Source organism: Pelophylax lessonae, assembly GCF_965119305.1.
Source record: "Pelophylax lessonae genome assembly, chromosome: 12".
In the NCBI taxonomy this organism is placed as follows: Eukaryota; Metazoa; Chordata; class Amphibia; order Anura; family Ranidae; genus Pelophylax; species Pelophylax lessonae.
In genome coordinates, this window is record NC_138779.1 from 60,611,109 (window position 1) to 60,633,246 (window position 22,138).

The 22,138-nt window shown below is 44.8% G+C and overlaps 1 protein-coding gene across 1 annotated transcript in view; it reads right to left on the reverse strand.

Annotated features, from left to right (window-relative positions):
• Window positions 1–22,138, reverse strand: part of LOC309568298 (uncharacterized protein) — a gene marked incomplete at its 3' end in the record, with an annotated part of 95,584 nt that overhangs the window by 56,373 nt on the left and 17,073 nt on the right. The window contains exon 3 of the mRNA XM_082273966.1: window positions 20,064–20,496. Within this exon, the coding sequence (XP_082130092.1) occupies window positions 20,064–20,496 (433 nt within the window). The remainder of the gene's footprint in view (window positions 1–20,063; window positions 20,497–22,138) is intronic.

Sequence of the window (22,138 nt, forward strand, 5' to 3'; positions counted from 1 at the left end):
AGGCGTCAGGTACTCTGATGAGCAGGTGGAAGGTACTCGGGTACTCTGATGGGTAGGTGACAGGTACTCAGGTACTCTGATGACGGGTACTCAGAGTACCCGTCATCAGAGTACCCGAGTACCTGTCATCAGAGTACCCGAGTACCCGTCATCAGAGTACCCGAGTACCCGTCATCAGAGTACCCGAGTACCTGTCATCAGAGTACCCGAGTACCCGTCATCAGAGTACCCGAGTACCTGTCATCAGAGTACCAGAGTACCTGTCAGAGTACCCGAGTACACGTCATCAGAGTACCCGAGTACCCGTCATCAGAGTACTCGAGTACCTGTCATCAGAGTACCCGAGTACCTGTCATCAGAGTACCCGAGTACCTGTCATCAGAGTACCCGAGTACCCGTCATCAGAGTACCCGAGTACCCGTCAGAGTACCCGAGTACCTGTCATCAGAGTACCCGAATACCTGTCACCAGCCCATCAGAGTACCCGAGTACCTGTCATCTGAGTACCTGATGACAGGTACTCGGGTACTTTGATGGGCTAGTGACAGGTGCTCTTTATTGGGGGGGGGGCAATCAGTGTGGTTGGGGTGCACTGTAGTTGGTAACTAGCTGTTACCACAATCTCCTCCTCACACAGGATCAGTGTGTGAGGAGGAGAACACGGTGACAGCTAGTTACCGTGTTCTCTGTTGACATTTGTGACCGGCTGTGATTGGACACAGCCGGTCACGTGGTAAAGAGCCAATTTCATTGGCTCTTTACCTAGATCGGGGATCGACTCTGTCCGAGGGACGAGCCTCGTCCCCGATCGCTGCTCTGCGCGCCCCCGGGGGCGCGCATTGCAGAGAGAACGAGCGGCTCGTGCTGGAGCCGCTCATGTGATCGGCTGTGATTGACACAGCCGATCACGTGGTAAACAGCCAATTTCTATTGGCTGTTTACCTTGATCAGTGATGGGCTATGTCCGAGGGACGAGCCTCATCCCTGATCGCGCCGCTGTGCGCCGCCGGGGGCGCGCAGTAGCAGCTAGAACGGGCCAACGTCATATGACGGCGGCCCGGATCTAGACAACCACTTTGCCGACGTCATTTTACATGACTCGGTAAGGAAGTGGTTAAATTAATACCAGACTCAAAGGACCTTGTATGCATTTGTTTTAGGGGGGGGGGGCTCTATGCAAATTATTTACCTATTCTTGCTGTGGGTTTTGCTACAGCAAAAATTACATTTACAAAGGAAAAAAAAAACAGTTTAATTTGTTTTAATTCAAAACCCTGAAATGCATTCTGGTCGCACCGATTTCAGATACTCCCTGATATGGATGGTATAATAGACTTTTAAAATGTTCTCTGCACAGCAACCATTTCTTGTCTGGACAGAACAGAAGCATGCATATAGCTGTCTAGTGAGCTTGCCAAGACAATATTTGTTATGCAAGCATATAAACTGTTGTGCAATATTTTATACAGAAAAACATAGGTCTACATGTTCTTAGCCTTGTAGATAAAAATTATATTCATAACAATTTTGTTTAATTATTTCATAATAATGAAAAAAAAATCCCAGGGAAACACAAAACAAACTTATAGTTTTATAGTAGTTTCAAAGTAGGTAAGGGTGAATATGTCCTGGCTCACAAATGCTCTATAACCACAAAAATGCAAGAGACATCATATAAAATTCTAACACACTGGTACGCCACACACATCAAGCTTAAGAGATGGTTCCCTCAAAACAGCAAGGAATGTTGGAGATGCGGACAGGGGAGAGGTACAATGCTCCTTATTTAGTGGCAATGCCCAAAACTAACCAATTTCTGGAGCCAAGTATGTGATCTGATATACATAATCACGGAAACCAAAACTTAACTGAACTCTACCTGCTGCCTCCTTAACATTTCCTTGTAAACCATTAAACAATATAAACAAACCCTGACCAGACATTTGCTAAACGCAAACAAGGTCCTAATCCTGAGACGTTGGAAAACAACAGGAGTTCCAATAAAGGATCGGTTTTTGGAAATAGAAAAAATACATGAAATGGAAAGAACTTTAACCATGACAGATGATAAAATTTCCAGATATCACAAAACCTGGAGCAGCTGGTACAGCTTTACCCACTCAAACCTTTACAGGGAAGTAATGCTATCTTAATACTATTTGCCATGAATGCAATTGACTTGAGGAGTACTCTGAGGAGACCACTCATTACCTGGATAAACCTAAGAATGTGAACTGTAAATTAAATGTATATTGTAAACAATATGCTACATTTTACCTACCCCCCCCCCCTCTTCCCTCCCCCCCCCTCTTTTTTTTCTTCCCCTCCTTCCTCCAGCTTAAAACAAGACTGAAAATATAAGTTCAACTGAATTTGTTCAATAATCTTTTTTTTTATTTTTATTTTTTCATTTATATGATACCATTTCTAAAATGTTGAATTCTGCAATGTTACTCGCCTAAAAGGTGTATATGTACCATTTATGTAGATTTGTCTACCTCTGTTTTGTAAAACTACTTACACTCAATAAAACTGAATTGTTTGAAATAAAAAAAGGTTGAATAAAGACAATAGTCCATCCAGTTCAACTTGTGTAGGTGTACGTGTAACTTGAGATATATTAGGTGTCTGCACCATTTGGAATAAAAAAAAAAACATTTAGATAGTTTAGGCCTGGTTCCATACTTTAAAACACTCTGCTGTCTCCTTTAAAACTTCATTGAGATCTAGGGTAGCTGTGGATCTATGATTATATGAATGAGAGCAAGCTTGAATGAAATTGGTAGAAAAACTACCAATCCAAGGAAAAATAATGCCTTGATAAGGGGGGTTAAATAAATATTCCATATCAACCTAAAACCAAGTGTAATATGACCGCTACCAGCAGGTTTGTCTGACTCCATTACTACAGCGCACTTAAAGAGGAACTGTAGTCTGCTCGCATAATGTGTAATAAAAATATATTTGCCATTCTGAAGCTTCCCTCCAACTACTTTGCATATTATTTTATATATACCGTGATTCTGTACTTGCCAAAAATGCTGCAGAAATCTCCCTCCCCTAAGTCTGGCTGCAGCCATTTTAACTGTGGGCAGCTAAAGGTGCTGTCTGTTCACTTCCTGGATTTACACAGACACCCAAAGGCACACACACACACACACATATATACTGTATATATACATATACATATATACGGTGCCTTGCGAAAGTATTTGGCCCCCTTGAACTTTGCGACCTTTTGCCACATTTCAGGCTTCAAACATAAAGATATAAAACTGTATTTTTTTGTGCAGAATCAACAACAAATGGGACACAATCATGAAGTGGAACGAAATTTATTGGATATTTCAAACTTTTTTAACAAATAAAAAACGGAAAAATCGGGCGTGCAAAATTATTCAGCCCCCTTAAGTTAGAACTTTGTAGCGCCACCTTTTGCTGCGATTACAGCTGTAAGTCGCTTGGGGTATGTTTTGCACATTGAGAGACTGAAATTTTTGCCCATTCCTCCTTGCAAAACAGCTCAAGCTCAGTGAGGTTGGATGGAGAGCGTTTGTGAACAGCAGTTTTCAGTTCTTTCCACAGATTCTCGATTGGATTCAGGTCTGGACTTTGACTTGGCCATTCTAACACCTGGATATGCTTATTTGTGAACCATTCCATTGTACATTTTGCTTTAAGTTTTGGATCATTGTCTTGTTGGAAGACAAATCTCCGTCCCAGTCTCGCAAAAGCAGGCCCAAACCATGATGCTGCCACCACCATGTTTGACAGTGGGGATGGTGTGTTCAGGGTGATGAGATGTGTTGCTTTTACGCCAAACATAACGTTTTGCATTGTTGCCAAAAAGTTTGATTTTGGTTTCATCTGACCAGAGCACCTTCTTCCACATGTTTGGTGTGTCTCCCAGGTGGCTTGTGGCAAACTTTAAATGACACTTTTTATGGATATCTTTAAGAAATGGCTTTCTTCTTGCCACTCTTCCATAAAGGCCAGATTTGTGCAGTATACGACTGATTGTTGTCCTATGGACAGAGTCTCCCACCTCAGCTGTAGATCTCTGCAGTTCATCCAGAGTGATCATGGGCCTCTTGGCTGCATCTCTGATCAGTCTTCTCCTTGAATGAGCTGAAAGTTTAGAGGGACGGCCAGGTCTTCGTAGATTTGCAGTGGTCTGATACTCCTTCCATTTCAATATTATCGCTTGCACAGTGCTCCTTAGGATGTTTAAAGCTTGGGAAATCTTTTTGTATCCAAATCCGGCTTTAAACTTCTCCACAACAGTATCTCGGACCTGCTTGGTGTGTTCCTTGTTCTTCATGATGCTCTCTGCGCTTTAAACGGACCTCTGAGACTATCACAGTGCAGCTGCATTTATACGGAGACTTGATTACACACAGGTGGATTCTATTTATCATCATTAGTCATTTAGGTCAACATTGGATCATTCAGAGATCCTCACTGAACTTCTGAAGAGAGTTTGCTGCACTGAAAGTAAAGGGGCTGAATAATTTTGCACGCCCAATTTTTCAGTTTTTTATTTGTTAACAAATTTTTAAATATCCAATAAATTTCATTCCACTTCATGATTGTGTCCCACTTGTTGTTGATTCTTCACAAAAAATTACAGTTTTATATATTTATGTTTGAAGCCTGAAATGTGGCAAAAGGTCGCAAAGTTCAAGGGGGCCGAATAGTTTTGCAAGGCACTGTGTATATATATATATATATATATATATATATATATATATATACATACAGACACACACACAGACATACACACTCATACCACTGCTTGCCTGCACATTTCTCCTCTCTTCATGAAGTGATCTCTGCAGTCTCTCCTATGACTCGCCCTTGCAGGCAAACTCTCACAAGAGTGAGAGAGAGAGCTGCGCATGATGTCATTAGCCTAGGCTTTTTACCAGACAAGAAAGAGGAAGTGGGCTGTATAAGGTATTTACTGGCAGACAAAAAAAAAATGTTTTACTATCCAAAGTTAAAACAACAAGGACAAAGGATTTAATAGATGGAAAAATGAAAAAATGACTGAAGTTCTGCTTTAAACTTCATTTACAACGGGGGTCAGCAACCAGTAAATTGCAGACAGGTGACTGGTAGATCACGGTCTACGCTTGCTGACCCGCCATTCCAGAGCATCAAACAAAGTGCAATATAGAGGTACTACTTGTAAAGTTGGAGTTGTTGTAGGGAGTAAGAGCCACATAAGCCGATACCTCCCCTGTAGTGCTGGCTCCTGTCCCATGCGGAGTGATACCAACTGCACTCCACCTCTTATCCTGGCCAGCGGTCTCCAGAGTAGTGCCAGCAGCAGGAAAGAAGAGATCTTCAGGTCAGTGTGAAGCAGTACACTGGGCATAATAGTATAAGGCTGCTTTCACACTCATGTGCTGTGGTTTACCCACACAGTGGGTGTAGTGCACTATACCTGCAGCTTTCCTGCGGGTTAGCTGCATCATAGCCATAGACTTTGTAACGGAACAGGGCACCCCTGAGCGGGTACCTCCATTGACAGATGCTCCTAGTGCTTCCTGAGGGCTTCAAGCACTCCACCAGACACCGTAAGCACTTCAGACTCCACAAACCGCTGCAGCTTGGTTAGGGTCTTGGCATCTCCTACCCACCCTGGACCTACGACAAGGCTCCAGGTTCCTGTGGGTGAACCTCTCTTTCCCCAGAGAGTGCAGAACGAACAAGCTCTTACTCAAGCTCTTACAAGAGCTCAGTGATTATCCAAGAGAGTATGGAGGACATAGCAATCCCTTGCAGCAGATTCTCCCAATAAGAGACAGAACTCTAGATTGAGGTGAAGGAACTCTAGAACAACTTTATTGAACAAGACTTATATACAGAATTTGGAACATCCAGCCCCCAACAATCGCTTTCCTATTGGTCAATTGTAAAGTACCTGTGGTCCTCCTTCAGGTCCTCCTTAGCCATGCAAATGAGGACTTGAAAATGAGTCAGCAGGGATTGGTCTGTTAGCTTGACCAGAAGGACTGCCATGTGCAATGAGACAGAAGCCCCCAGGGGGCAATCAATGTACACAATAACCAGACACAGAACAATGGGAGGTCATTAGCACTTACAATGAGACAGGGCAATCCACATTCCCTCCTAATACACAAACAAAAGGGAAAACCTTGCTGACATTGAAAGATATGTAATATACACAGCATTTAGGAATTACAGATTTCATGGCAAATGGGAATAAATCTTAATATTTCTATATGGAGATATTGCTGGCAAATATGAAGCAATCCAAACCATTACTTATCTGTCTTTAAATTCCAGTGACGGTGAATACTGTCACATATCTTCCCCCCAAAGGTAGACTAATCCAGGTACCAGACCTCCAATCAGTCTGTGCCTGAGTTAGTCGGGTAACAAGTCCCAAAGAGTCCATCCATCATGGCAGCTTCCTTGACAAAGTTCCACATAGTTTGTAAGTCTGTCTTGGCAAGGCGCATGGAGCTCTCATAGCCAATTAGTCTGTGAAAGTCTGGTTTGGGCAGGCCAGACTGGGCTTCTTGGGCACCCTGTGTCCCTAAAAGACACAGGGTGATTTAGACATAAGAGGAGCCTATTAGGCTGAGAGAAGAACTTTCCAACCTCTCTAAGGTAGGCTGTGTTCCACGGGCCCTCCCAATGTCTGCACCCACCCAGTACCCCAAACAAATTGTCGGGAAAACAGTGTTACTCACCCAGCCAACCTCTGCCTCTCCCGCAGAACATACCCGCTGCTGTGGATAAGTGTGGACTGGCCCTTCTCCTGGGAGACCTTTCAGCCACTGAAGAGAAGACAGGGTGGTGGGGCTCACTTTGTCTGACTGTTGGGGATCTGGGCCGACTGTCCAGCATCCCTGGGGTGTACAAATGAGGACTGTAGCTTTTGCAGGTGCTGGGCAGAGGTTGGTAGCACTCTGCCCTGTTGCCAGCTCTTCTGCTGGGTTGGGGTTGGCGAATACTACCCCCAGAACCTGGTTTGGGGTCTGCTGTAGAGAGGAGGGATCACTTACCTCCTCCCCCTGGTATTCCTGCGGGGTAGGTTGGGGATCTGGACCGGCCGTCCAGCATCCCTGTAGGTCTGGTGCAGAGACCGCGGTCCCACCAGGTCAGGGCTGTTGTCTCCCTGTGGTTGGGGAGAAGGAATAGTTGTCTCCTCTCCCTGGAAGGTACACTGCTGCTTGGAAGGAAGGACGACTCCCAGTTGTGGAGCCAGAGGGTTAGCTGGGGTGGCAATTGCCACCCCAGAAAAAGTCCCTGCCACCCCTGATGCCACCCCGATCCTGGACAGGTGCATGGCTGGCAGCGGAGGAATCACAGGCAGTGGTGGGATCAGCCGGTTCGCAGAACCGGCTGATCCCTCTAAGCTGGCGGCCAGGTTCAGGGAGCAGCAGAGCAGTGCGTCCCGAGGCCGAGCCCGCTCATTCTGTGACAATAGCGAATGAAAATTCGCTATTGTCACATGGATCCTCCTCCAGCCAATCAGGGAGCGGGTCCTCCTGCTTCCTGATTGGCCGAATGGCAAACGCCGTGCCATTGGTCGAGGAGGCGCCGGCGGGAGGACTGACAAGACGCAGGGAGCCGCGGACAGACTGATGAGAAGCTGCTGTGATGACCGTCCGTAAGGTAAGTAAACCGGTCTCGCGGGGGGGGGGGGGCGCTGGCACTCTGCAATGATTGCAGGCAAATGCTGTGGCACTCTGCAATAATCATTGGGGGCAAGGCTGTGGCACTCTGCAATAATAATTCGGGGCATTACTGTGGCACTCTGCAATAATCATTGGGGGCATTACTGTGGCACTCTGCAATAATCATTGGGGGCATTACTGTGGCACTCTGCAATAATCATTGGGGGCATTACTGTGGCACTCTGCAATAATCATTGAGGGCATTACTGTGGCACTCTGCAATAATCATTGGGGGCATTACTGTGGCACTCTGCAATAATAATTGGGGGCATTACTGTGGCACTCTGCAATAATCATTGGGGGCATTGCTGGCCTGCAACATGCATCCATTGCTTGGCTGGCTGCTATCGATGTGATGTCCACTGGCAGGCACAGGCAGCAGTTATCATACAAGAATGGCAGTGGTGAGATTGTACAGAATCACAGATGTGATTCCTGTCTGTATCCTCTGACCACCACTACCTGTATCCTGTCTGTATCCTCTGATCGCCACCTGTATCCTGTCTGTATCCTCTGACCACCACCACCTGTATCCTGTCTGTATCCTCTGACCACCACCACCTGTATCCTGTCTGTATCCTCTGACCACCACCACCTGTATCCTGTCTGTATCCTCTGATCGCCACCTGTATCCTGCCTGTATCCTCTGATCGCCACCTGTATCCTGTCTGTATCCTCTGATCACCACCACCTGTATCCTGTCTGTATCCTCTGATCACCACCACCTGTATCCTGTCTGTATCCTCTGACCACGACCACCTGTATCCTGTCTGTATCCTCTGACCACCACCACCTGTATCCTGTCTGTATCCTCTGACCACCACCACCTGTATCCTGTCTGTATCCTCTGACCACCACCACCTGTATCCTGTCTGTATCCTCTGACCACCACCACCTGTATCCTGTTTGTATCCTCTGACCACCACCACCTGTATCCTGTCTGTATCCTCTGACCACCACCACCTGTATCCTGTCTGTATCCTCTGACCACCACCACCTGTATCCTGCCTGTATCCTCTGATCGCCACCTGTATCCTGTCTGTATCCTCTGATCACCACCACCTGTATCCTGTCTGTATCCTCTGATCACCACCACCTGTATCCTGTCTGTATCCTCTGACCACGACCACCTGTATCCTGTCTGTATCCTCTGACCACCACCACCTGTATCCTGTCTGTATCCTCTGACCACCACCACCTGTATCCTGTCTGTATCCTCTGACAACCACCACCTGTATCCTGTCTGTATCCTCTGACCACCACCACCTGTATCCTGTCTGTATCCTCTGATCACCACCACCTGTATCCTGTCTGTATCCTATGACCACCACCACCTGTATCCTGTCTGTATCCTCTGACCACCACCACCTGTATCCTGTCTGTATCCTCTGACCACCACCACCTGTATCCTGTCTGTATCCTCTGATCGCCACCTGTATCCTGTCCGCATGCTCTGATCGCTACCTGTATCCTGTCCGCATGCTCTGACCGCCACCTGTAAGGCTAATATGTATTCTGCCACATATTTTTTGTAAAAAATCCTAAGTGTATTTTGATTGGTTTGCAAAAAAAGTTATTACATCTACAAACTATGGAACTTTTTTTTTATTAATTGTTTTTACTAGTAATGGCAGCGATCAGCGATTATTAGAGGGACTGCGACATTGCCGTGGACGAATCTGACACTAAATGACACTTTGTATATTGACCCCCCAAAATAATACCTAGCCACCCCTTTTTTAAAAGTCTAGCTCCACCACTGACGACTCCTTTGGCTCCCTGTAACTCCTGCTGTAGCTGGGGACCTGGGCCGGCTGCCCAGCCTCCCTGTAGGGCCGGTAGAGAGACCTCGGTCCCATCTCCACCTGCCATCGGTGGGTCTTCCAAGTACCACCAGTCTGTACTGTCTCTCCAACTGAAGGGTTGTGGGTCTGGATCTGCCACCCAGGACTCTGCTTGCAGGGTGGATTGGGGTGGAACGGAGCAGAGCATGCGTTGGTAGTCCTGCTCCAGTTCCCACTCCATTCAGACCAGATGAATCAGGTCTGACCCCAGGTCATCCGCTTTGGGGAGACCCAGTGGGGCTTCCCTGGTGTCCTGGATTTCCCAGCGCCGAAACTCTGCTGGACATGCAAAGTCCCTCTCCTCAAAGGCCTCCCACAGCAAGCCCGGGCCACTATAGTCCTCACCTTCCGGCATATTGTAATCAGCCATCCAGTACCGGGCGGCGTACCACTTTAGTGCCCGGTAAGCTTCATCCAGCCACAACTCCTTCCAAATCAGATTCCACAGCTCCGTCACCCACTCATCCAGGGGTTGCTCTCCTTGGAAAGGTAACCGCAGGGCAACGTATACCTGGAACCGCTGTTCTTCGCTGGGAAGGTTCTCTCTCCGCCTCCACTGCACATCCTCTAAGGCCTCATACCACATTTCCTTTCGAGTGAAATCTCTCCAGCCCAGTATGGCTTCCTCTGATACAGGCCCTTCCTGTTGGACCAAGTGTTGCTGCAACCTCCAGAGAAACTGTTCCTCATATGGGGACACTGCACGGGTGTTAGCTCACTCCATAACGTTACCGGTGTCTCCGAGCTGCTTCTCCTCACACTAGGACGCTATCCCACCGCTTGCCACCAATGTAACGGAACAGGGCACCCCTGAGCGGGTACCTCCATTGACAGATGCTCCTAGTGCTTCCTGAGGGCTCCAAGCACTCCACCAGGCACCGTAAGCACTTCAGACTCCACAAACCGCCGCAGCTTGGTTAGGGTCTTGGCATCTCCTACCCACCCTGGACCTACGACAAGGCTCCAGGTTCCTGTGGGTGAACATCTCTTTCCCCAGAGAGTGCAGCACGAACAAGCTCTTACACAAGCTCTTACAAGAGCTCAGTGATTATCCAAGGGAGTATGGAGGACATAGCACTCCCTTGCAGCAGATTCCCCCAATAAGAGACAGAACTCTAGATTGAGGTGAAGGAACTCTGGAACAACTTTATTGAACAAGACTTATATACAGAATTTGGAACATCCCACCCCCAACAACCACTTTCCTATTGGTCAATTGTAAAGTACCTGTGGTCCTCCTTCAGGTCCTCCTTAGCCATGCAAATGAGGACTTGAAAATGAGTCAGCAGGGATTGGTCTGATAGCTTGACCAGAAGGACTGCCATGTGCAATGAGACAGAAGCCCCCAGGGGGCAATCAATGTACACAATAGCCAGACACAGAACAATGAGAGGTCATTAGCACTTACAATGAGACAGGGCAATCCACATTCCCTCCCAATACACAAACAAAAGGGAAAACCTTGCTGACATTGAAAGATATGTAATATACACAGCATTTAGGAATTACAGATTTCATGGCAAATGGGAATAAATCTTAATATTTCTACATGGAGATATTGCTGGCAAATATGAAGTAATCCAAACCATTACTTATCTGTCTTTAAATTCCAGTGACGGTGAATACTGTCACAGACTTCTATTATATTCTGTGGGTTTGCTGTGCTTAGGCATAGACTTCTATTATATTCTGCGGGTTTGCTGCATCATAGCCATTGACTTCTATTACAGTATATCCTGCTGGTTTGCTGTGCTTAGCCATGGACTTCTATTATATCCTGTGGGTTTGCTGTGCTTAGAAATAGGCTTCTATTACATCCTGCGGGTTTGCTGTGCTTAACCACTTAAGCCCCAGAGGATTTGGCTGCTCAAAGACCAGGGCCTATTTTGCGATTCGGCACGGCGTGAATGTAACGGACAATTGCGCGGTTGTGCGACGCTGTACCCAAATGAAATTGACGTCCTTTTTTTCCCACAAACATAGCTTTCTTTTGGTGGTATTTGATCACCTGTGGGATTTTTTACTTTTTTGCGCTATAAACAAAAAAAGAGCGACAATGTTGAAAAAATAACAATATTTTTCCCCGTTTTTTATATGAAATTCCCCAAAAAAATGTAAAAATCCAAATTTTCTAACATTTTAGGCCAATTTGTTTTCTGCTACAAATGTTTGGTAAAAAAAAAATTGCAATAAGTGTATTTTGTTTGGTTTGCGCAAAAGTTATTGCTTTTACTAACTACGGGAAAGATTTATGTCATTTTTATTGTTTTTTGGTTTACTAGTAATGGCGGCGATCTGCGATTTTTTTTTGCGGGACTGCGACATTGTGGCGGACAGATTGGACCCTTGACTGACATTTTTTTACACTTTTGGGGGTACCAGTGACATTACTACAGTAATCAGTGCTATAAATATGCACTGTTACTGTAAAAATGACACTGGCAGGGAAGGGGTTAACTTTATTGGTGATCAGTGGGTTAAATGTATCCCTAGGGGCGGTATTCTTACTGTGGGGGGGGCGTGGCTTGTGATGTAACCACAGAGACATACGATCCTACATAGAAGGATCGTATGATCTCTGCTGTTACATCAGGGAGAATGACAGGCGGCTTTGTTTACATTAGCCGCCTGCCTTTCTCCCTCTCCAGCGGGAGATCACGAGTGACCGGCGGACATTGGAACTGGTGATGGTGATGAAATACCACCAAAAGAAAGCTCTATTTGTGGGGAAAAAAAGAACATCAATTTTATTTGGGTACAGCTTCGCACGCCCGCGCAATTTTCCGTTAAAGTAACGCAGTGTCGAATCACAAAATATGGGCTGGTCGTTAATGGGGCAAATCCTTCCGGTCCAGAAGTGGTTAAGCAGTAGCAGACAGGACAATTATTGTGCTGATACTAGTGTGAGATTACTGCTTAATTTTGGGTTTATTAAGGTGAAATTTCTGGTAGGATCCTCTTCAGTGAGAAGGAGAAACATAAAGGGTATCTGAAAAAGATGCCTCACTACTAGAGTGGTGACAAAAGCAATCATCAAATAATTGGAAAGCACCATCAACCAATGAAACAACAAAACAGGAAAAGTCCATGTAAATGTAAATGTAGTGGTCCTATACGACTGCTGAAATACCTCACTACCAAGGGGACCTGAGCCACTCTTCTGAGCACAGAGAGAGAGAGAGAGAGAGAGAGAGAGAGAGAGAGAGAGAGAGAAAAAAAAAAAGCAGTAGTACCATTACCTTCCCGCAGCGGCCACACACAGAACATGAATGGAGGAGGTGGGTGGAGCCATTCTAGGCACGGAGTAGGACGAGGAGGACCCTCCTCCGCTGTGCATGCTGGGTACTCTCCTCCAGACGTCACTGGTTGCTAGATGCCAGTCGGCTGGCCATCCTAGCAACCAGTGTAGCGCAGAGCCAGAAACAAAAGTAGCCGGCGCCCGCAGAGGAACAAACTGGTCTGGGGGAGGGGCTAGACCACCAGGTAAATTAAACTGGGGGGACAGATCAGGGTAAATTGCCACCCTGCGTGGGGCCCCTTGGCAAGTGGGGCCCCCGGACAACTGCCCGGCGTACCCATTTGGAAAGACGGCCCTGCTTAGCCATAGACTTCTATTATATCCTGTGGGTTTGCTGTGCTTAGCCATAGACTTCTATTATATCCTGTGGGTTTGCTGTGCTTAGCAATAGACTTCTATTATATCCTGCGGGTTTGCTGTGCTTAGCAATAGACTTCTATTATATCCTGCGGTTTTGGTGCACTTTCTGAATGCAGGAGTTTTGGTGTCTATGGCAAAGTACAGCAAACCAGGAAAGTTACAGATGCACTGCACTGCACTTGCGTTGCAGGTAAACCGTTAAGGGGTGGTAAAACCTAATAGTTAACACGTGTTTTTATCACTGCCACCCTAACTGCACCCCCTTTGGCTGCAGTGTCCAGGGATGTACACATGTTGCAGCCATAGCAGGAGTTATACACTCTGTCATGATTGGTGGATGTAGCACCTGCCAAACATTACCCCTTCAAGTGAATGAAGCCACTTTGCAAGGGCCCTGCAAACTTGTGCAGTACGGCAAACAAGGGGTTAAATCAGGCAGCATTGTGTTGCTTTCTCACCACTTGCTTTAATCACTTGGACCCCGCAGAAGCATGCACTTGCTGAGTGGCCCCATTTACTTGAATGGGTCACGAGTGGCAGGTGGTAGCACCCACCAAAAGCAACAGGGAGTTTATTAATTCCTGCTGCAGCATGTGTACACCTTTGGCTGCTGCCTCAGAAACGAAAGGGGGGTAGGGATTGGGGGCAGTTAAACCTTGACTCAACCGCAGGGTTTTACCACCTCCCAACTTTACATGTGAACAATCACTGTCTCAAGGGGGAACCCCTTCCTATGACAGGTCACACATACTCAAAGGTAGACCACAGAATTTTTAGATCTAAAATGATGCTTAAGCCTGAGCTTGCCAACAGTTGAACAGGGCATAGGAGACCCATACTCTCAACGCAAGCCCAGAGGACATACAGTAGCAGGAAATGACCTTCAATTCTTCCAGAGTCCAACTCTCTTCCTTCTTCAGCCCAATACATAGCACACTTGTATTCTTCACAGGAAGAAGGTTGATATCTAGGCCAAATTGCTTTATATCAAACAGATTTAATTGAAATGAATGCAAATAGTGCATTCAACAGAACAGCTTCACAAGATGCATTTTGTATTACACAGTCTAATTTTTGTTCACTGGAAATTCGGTGCCCATATTGGAATCTAGCTCCACAAAGTGAGTACGCCACATTTACTAATCATGGGGAAAAAAACGTGCATTCGATAACTGTACATGGAGAAGCCACCTCTATTACTCATAGGCACATGCCTATTGGTAAATCTGGCCCTGGCTATAGTAAATTATTTGGAACAGTGACAGGGTAAGCTTAATTGATGGAACAAATTAATTTCAGTCATCTGGCTATTAATTTGAGGATAAATTGCTCCACAGTACCTGCAGCTATAGAGGTCATTGAGGACTTGATTAAAGCTGATTTCAGTTTGTTGATAGCAGGCAATTACTTTAATGACCACAGCCTATTCCACAGGTTCAGATTAGTGTAAACTCCAGGAAGATTAAAAAAACAAACAAAAAATAAACACACGCTCCAGATATAGCATTGCTAAATAAACCCATCGAGCATGTTTCTTGAGCCATTCAGAGATTGGCATTCTTTATTCTCTTAGCAGGCAAACTTACCATTGCTAAGCACCGGAAGAAGGCTTCAGTCCCGGTGTCCCAGGTACTGCAAAAGGTTTCACGGATTATGACTCATGAAAAGCTAGCTAGCATAATCCAAGATTCACAAACGAGATTTGAAAAAGTTTGGAGTTCCTGGGCACGTATTGCCTTTGGGATCCTTACTATTTTTGATCTATCCTTTTCTTTTTCTGTCCTTTCGCTTTTATTTTCTTCCTTTTATTTGGACTTGCCAACTCTGTCTGGCAATATGGCTACATTAGCATATCTCCAATATAAAGATGGGCTTAGGTGTGTTCGGGATCATAGTCTCAACCCATCTGCCCGATCCTGCCAAGAAGCTGATACTGCACACTGCTAATCACAGGCAGTGAGACCGGGAAGGTCCACAGACAAGGAAATGTCTCACTGCCTGTGATTGGCGGTGTGCAGTATGGTCTTCCAGGCAGGATCGGGCAGGTAGGTTGGGACTACGATCCCGAACATGCCAGAGCCCATCTCTACTCCATGATAAATCTCCGAGGGTGGGGTAAAACACGTTGGAGTTGTGTTCTGGATGAATCAAGCTGAGGCTGCGTTTACCTGCTTTCACCTGCTAACCACTCAGGCCGGGTGAGGTCTGCGGCAGCCGGGCCATTTCTTTCCTTTTTGGCAGTATACTTTGGGTCTGGACAGACCTTTCCTCAGCCTGCACCCTCACTAGCCAGCGGCATTCAACTCATCAGACCTTGACAACCTGAGAGGGGACCCTTAAGCATTTATCATGGGTTACATAAACCACTTCAGCTCCAGAAAGTTTTACCCCCTTAATGACCAGGCCATTTTTTGCGATTCGGTATGGCGTTACTTTAATGAAAAATTGCATGGTTGTGCCACGCAGTACTCAAATACAATTAATGTCCTTTTTTCCCCACAAACAGAGCTTTCTTTTGGTGGTATTTGATCACCTCTGCGGTTTTTAGATTTTGCGCTATAAACAAAAAAAGAGCGCCAATTTTGAAAAAAACGCCATATTTTTTTCTTTCTGCTGTAAAACATTCCCAATATAAAAATTGAAAAAATCTATTTTTTTTTTTTATCAGTTTAAGCCAATTTGTATTCTGCTACATATTTTTGGTAAAAAAAATCCCAAAAAGCATATTTTAATTGGTTTGCGCAAAAGTTATAGCGTTTACAAACTACGGGATAGATTTTTGGAATTCTTATTTATTTTTTTGTTTTTATCAGTAATGGCGGCAATCAGCGCTGCAGTGGACAGATTGGGCCCCAAACTGAAATTTTTGACACTTTTTGGGGACCAGTGACATTAATACAGTATTCAGTGTTGAATATTATGCACTGTTACTGTATAAATGACACTGGCAGGGAAGGGGTTATCACTGGGGGTGATCAAAGGGGTTAATGTGTACCTAAATGTGATTACTAACTGTGTATGGAAAGGGTTCTGTGACAGGCACAGAGAGATCGAAGTTTCAGCTTAGCTGAAACTCCTGATCTCTCCCTGCCTGTCTGACAGAAGACTCATCTGCTTTGTTTACATAAGCAGGCAAATCTTTTTTCAGTTTATCTGATGATCGCAGGAGGAAGGCGGCGATCACTGCTGCTCCTCCTGCAGCCCTCTCCCGCTGTGTCTAAACACAGCGGGAGTGCGGCGCCAAAACCTCATGCACGAGATCATGTAGTACTAAGTGATTTTGCGCAGCCGAGCTGCCCTGCCGCAGTAGTACTATGGTGGGCGGTCGGCAAGAGGTTAACATAGTCTTTTCAAGTTTACAATTGATGATCATTAATATATGTATAATGCAATATTCTGGAATGCTGGAATGTCATTTGAGATTCGGATGCAAGCATTTCATAAAACCTCTTTGTTTTGTTTTTTTTTTCAAAAGGCTTTAACATTGTTTAATTGTTGGTAATCGACGTTGTACGATAATTCTTTCTCCTGTTTTGCACACTATCTACAAACTTTAATAAACAATATTGAAAGGAAAAAAAACACACATACACACACACATTATGAATGCAGTTATAGTATCTCACAAGGGTGAGCACACCCCTCATATTTTTGTAAATGTTTTATTATATTTTTTCGTGTGACAGCACCGAAGAAATGACACTTTGCTACAATGTAAAGTAGTGAGTGTACAGCTTGTATAACAGTGTAAATTTGTGGTGCCCTGAAAATAACTCAACACACAGATATTAATGTCTAAACTGCTAGCAACAAAAGTGAGTTGTCTAAATTGGGCCAAAAGTGACAATATTTTTTGTGGCCACCATTATTTCCAAGCACTTCCTTAACCCTCTTGGGCATGGAGTTCACCAGAGCTTCACAGGTTGCCACTGGAGTCCTCTTCCACTCCTCCATGACGACATCACAAAGCTGGTGGATGTTAGAGACCTTGCGCTCCTCCACCTTCTATTTGAGGATTCCCCACAGATGCTCAATAGGGTTTAGGTATTGAGACATGCTTGGCCAGTCCATCACCTTTACACTCAGCTTCTTTAGCAAGGCAATGGTCATCTTGGAGGTGTGTTTGGGGTCGTTATCATGTTGGAATACTGCTCTGCGGCCCAATCTCCAAAGCGAGGAGATCATGCTCTGCTTCAGTATGTCACAGTACATGTTGGCATTCATAGTTCTCTCAATTAACTGTAGCTCCCCAGTGGTGGCAGCACTCATACAGCCGCAGACCATGACACTAACACCACCATGCTTGACTGGAGGCAAGACACTCTTGTCTTTGTACTCCTCACCTGGTTGCCACCACACACGCTTGACACCATCTGAACCAAAAAAGTTTATCTTAGTTTCATCAGACCACAGGACATGGTTCCAGTAATCCATGTCCTTGCAGGCTGTGTCCTGTTTGCAGGCTTTCTTGTTTATCATCTTTAGAAGAGGCTTCCTTCTGGGGTGACAGCCATGCAGACCAATTTGATGCAGTGTGCGGCGTATGGTCTGAGCACTGAGAGGCTGACCCCCCCACCTCATTCAACCTCTGCAGCAATGCCGGCAGCACTCATACATCTATTTCCCAAAGACAACCTCTGGATATGATGCTGAGCACATGCACTCACCTTCTTTGGTCGACCATGGCGAGGCCTGTTCTGAGAGGAACCTGTCCTTTTAAACCGCTTTATGGTCTTGGCCACCGTGCTGCAGCTCAGTTTCAGGGTCTTGGTAATCTTCTTATAGCCTAGGCCACCTTTATGTAGAGCAACTATTCTTTTTTCAGATTCTCAGAGAGTTCTTTTCCATGAGGTGACATGTTGAACTTCCAGTGACCAGTATGAGAGAGCAAGAGCGATAACACTAAATTTAACACACCTGTGCCCCATTCACACCTGAGACCTTGTAACACTAATGAGTCACATGACACCAGGGCTAATTGGGCCCAATTTGGACATTTTCACTTAGGGGTGTACTCACTTTTGTTGCCAGCGGCTTAGACAATAATGGCTGTTTTGAGTTATTTTGAGGGGACAGCAAATTTACACAGTTATACAAGCTGTACACTCACTACTTTACATTGTAGCAAAGTCTAATTTCTTAATTTTTTTTTACATGAAAAGAGAAAAATAAAAAACCTACTTATGTAAGATACTGTATGTATTCATTACAACAATCATGCAATTTAATTTAGATATATATACTTTATTGGTGATTTGCAAATTTTAAAAGCATTGATATAGTATTGGCTATCAAGATCAGTTTGGTGTAGCTATATGGGTTTTGGCCCCAGTGCAGACCTTTACTGTACCTAAATCCCCCAGCCCACGCTATACCACCACTACAATTATACAGAAGAAAAAGTTCTGCCTTTTGATCTGGCTACAAATTACAGCTACAAAAATTATTTTTAACAAATGGGGAGAAATAGCAAGAAGGTTGTGTACCGTCTCCGCTAAATCATGTGTCGTCCAGGTGACCAAACAAACTACCAATTATACAAAAATCAAGGCATAGACCCCCCCAAAAAAGTAGTCACCATATACTGGACCATGTGTTATTCAACCAGCCAAACATCTTTAACCACTGTAAGACTGGAAGTATTTGCCCCCTTCCTGACCAGGCCCTATTTTGCGATTGGGCATTGCGTTATTTTAATGTGCGGTCGTGCAGCGCTGTACCCAAATGAAATGTATGTCCTTTTTTCCCCATAAATAGAGCTTTCTTTTGGTGGTATTTAATCACCTGTGCGATTTTTAATTTTTGCGCTTTACAACAAAAAATAGCGACAATTTTGAAAAAAAAAACAATATTTTTCACATTCTGCTATATGATATTCCCAAAAAAAAATGTAAAAATCAAAATTTTTTAACATTTTAGGCCAATTTCTGTTCTGCTACATATTTTTGGTAAACGAAAACCACAATAAGCGTATTTGATTGGTTTGCGCAAAAGTTATCACATCTACTAACTACGGGAAAGATTTATGTCATTTTTATTGTTTTTTTTTTGTTTTTTTTACTAGTAATGGCGGTGATCTGCGATTTTTTCCGGGACTGCTACATTGCGGCGGACAGATCGGACCCCTGACTGACATTTTTGACACTTTTGGGAGGATCAGTGACATTACTACTGTAATCAGTGCTAAAAATATGCACTGTTACTGTAATAATGCCATTGGCAGGGAAGGGGTTAACCCTGTGGGTGATCAAGGGGTTAAATGTGAGCCTGGGGGAGTGATTGTAACTGTGGGGGGCGTGGCTTCTGAAATGATTACAGAGACATGTGATCTTATATAGCAGGATCACATGAGCTCTGTGATCATCCCAGGGAGAAGGAAAGTCCCATCCTTCTCTCGCAGCGGGGAACGATCATGGGTATCAGGTGGCAATCGGAGCCGCCTGACACGCACATCGGCTTCCCCACTGACAAACGGGGACCAGAGCGCGCCACCGGTGGCGCGCGCTTGCCCCCTAGCCTCCTAAAAGCGAGCGACGTATACCTATGTCACTTTGCCCAGGAGCAGCTGCCTGCCACAGTAAATCTGCGGTAGGTGGATCTGTAACTGGTTAAATACGTTTAAAGATGTTTGGCTGGTTGAATACCACACGGTTCAGCATATTCCTTGATATTCATAAATGCTTCTAATATTAATGGCAAAAAAATATTTTTCATTTCAATTTGACATAGGATTTAATCGATCATTGCTGTTTCCCTAGCTTTGTTAAATATATTAACAATTTGGAAAGCAACAGGAGAAATTACTGATCAGGACCTGGGTAGAAAAAAATGTCATTTGCCCTATGAACATGGTTTACGGGCATGGACAAAGTAATAGCCATCGTGATCAGAGGTGTCCATTGCTGGTTTTTCAGTCACTGGAATGACCTTTAGTTTCACTATTTCATAGCCAGCATCCTTAAATGCCATCTTTAGTTCTTCTTTTTTAATGGCCAGAGCAGAGAATCTCTTTTGACCAACATAATAGTATGAACCATTAAGCGCACTCTGAATTAATATGTGACCCCCTGGTTTAATGAGGCTCTTAAGACTCCTCAAAGCATTGGTGAAGGATTCTACGTCTTTGCAGGCTACTTCTAAACAGAGGCAACTAATCAGGCAATCGGCTTGTGGCATCTCCACTGGGTCATATGGGTTCTTCTTCAGAGCATCACATTTCAGAACTTTTGTCACTGTTCTTCTCAGTTTTTCCTCCTTCTTCTTACAGCTCTCATTGTCACTAAAAGAGGACACCATAGCATATTATAATTGCACACATTCATAACAATCACTATAGTAAATAGGCTCTATACCAGTGATGGCAAACCTTGACACCCCAGATGTTTTGGAACTACATTTAACATGATGCTCAACTACACTGCAAAGTGCATTAGCCTCATGGGAAATGTAGTTCCAAAACATCTAGGTTCGCCATCACTGCTCTATACTGATTGAAAGAAACCAGGATGCCTAGCTCCAAACTAAGTTAGAATCTGTGTCTGGTTTTGCACCCTCTATTAGCACTGAATGGGAAGAGTAGGTTCCATCAATTCCATTAAAGTGGTCCTAAAGTGGTTATGCCACTTGCTGTGCCCTTCCCCACTCCTAAATACTTACCAGAGGCCTGTATTAATCCAGCGCGGTACCCATCTATCGGTCTTCTCTCCTCTCTCCCCACCCTCACAAGCTTGGCTGAGATCAGCAGGAGCCATTGGCTTCTGTTGCTGTCAGTCAAATCCTGTGAGCGGGAGATGGGGCTGAGCCACACTGTATGTGTCAAAGGATGCACACCAGCTCTGGGTCAAGGCTGCACATCACATCTGCCCTTGCTTTTTCTATGGGGGCAGACACAGAAGAGAAGGAGCCAATATCGCTTGCAGAGGACCCGAGAAGAAGTTTGGGGCTGCTCTGTGCAATAACAATGCTTATGATTTTAATAAAAATAGCTTTAAAATCATTTTAAGTTATGATTTAGTTCCATACATTACAATTTACCTGTTCTTTAAGGTCTCAGCTGCGGCAGATCTGAGAGTCTGAGGTGACCTTTTTGAAGAGCTGACTGTGGGATCTCCGCATAAGGGATCTGTCCTGGAGAAGGATTTTCTCCCTCACTTGACAGGTCCGGAGGAAGCTGGAAGGTGTGCAGCTATCCGCGGAACTTGTGAATAATGACCCTGAATTGTGATACTTTGGGACTGCGTTGCATTGCAATGTAAGTGCCAGAGGTAGCTATAGACTGAGAAAATTCCCATAGGGTCTCAGAGTACTGGCCATTCCCCTGTGTCCCCAAGTGGAACCTATGTGTTGAAGCCTAGAGAAGAAAGTCCTTATAAAACTGTAATGCCTAATAAATGTAGGAATAAATATTAATATTGAATACAAAAGTGCACGGTGCTGATTTCATAAATAAATAAATAAATACATAAATAAGATTTACCCATCTTATGTGTATGATCATACTATATGATGACAACACACACATATCTTAAATTAAATGTGCAAACTATGCTAATAATTGTGTTCTAATATGTACTAACAAGTTAAAAAAATACTGTGTACACCGGTGTTTTCCTCTGGTATCGGATAAATGCTGGCGCTGTAATGATGCCACGGGGACGATGTTTCATATTTTTTGGGAATGCCCGCTGGTCAAACCGTTTTGGCAAGCGGTGGCTGGCGTTATCAAACAGCTTACTAACGTGGGGGATGATCCTGCGGCGTGCTTACTGCACCTCACCTGACGGCCAGTTAATAAATACAAGTCCTCTCTGACTATTCAGCTTTTAAATGCTGCCAAAGCCTGCATACCCCTCTGTTGGAGGTCACCTGATACACCCCCGAGGTCTGTGTGGTTTTCCAAGGTTAAGGAGCTTCCGGACATG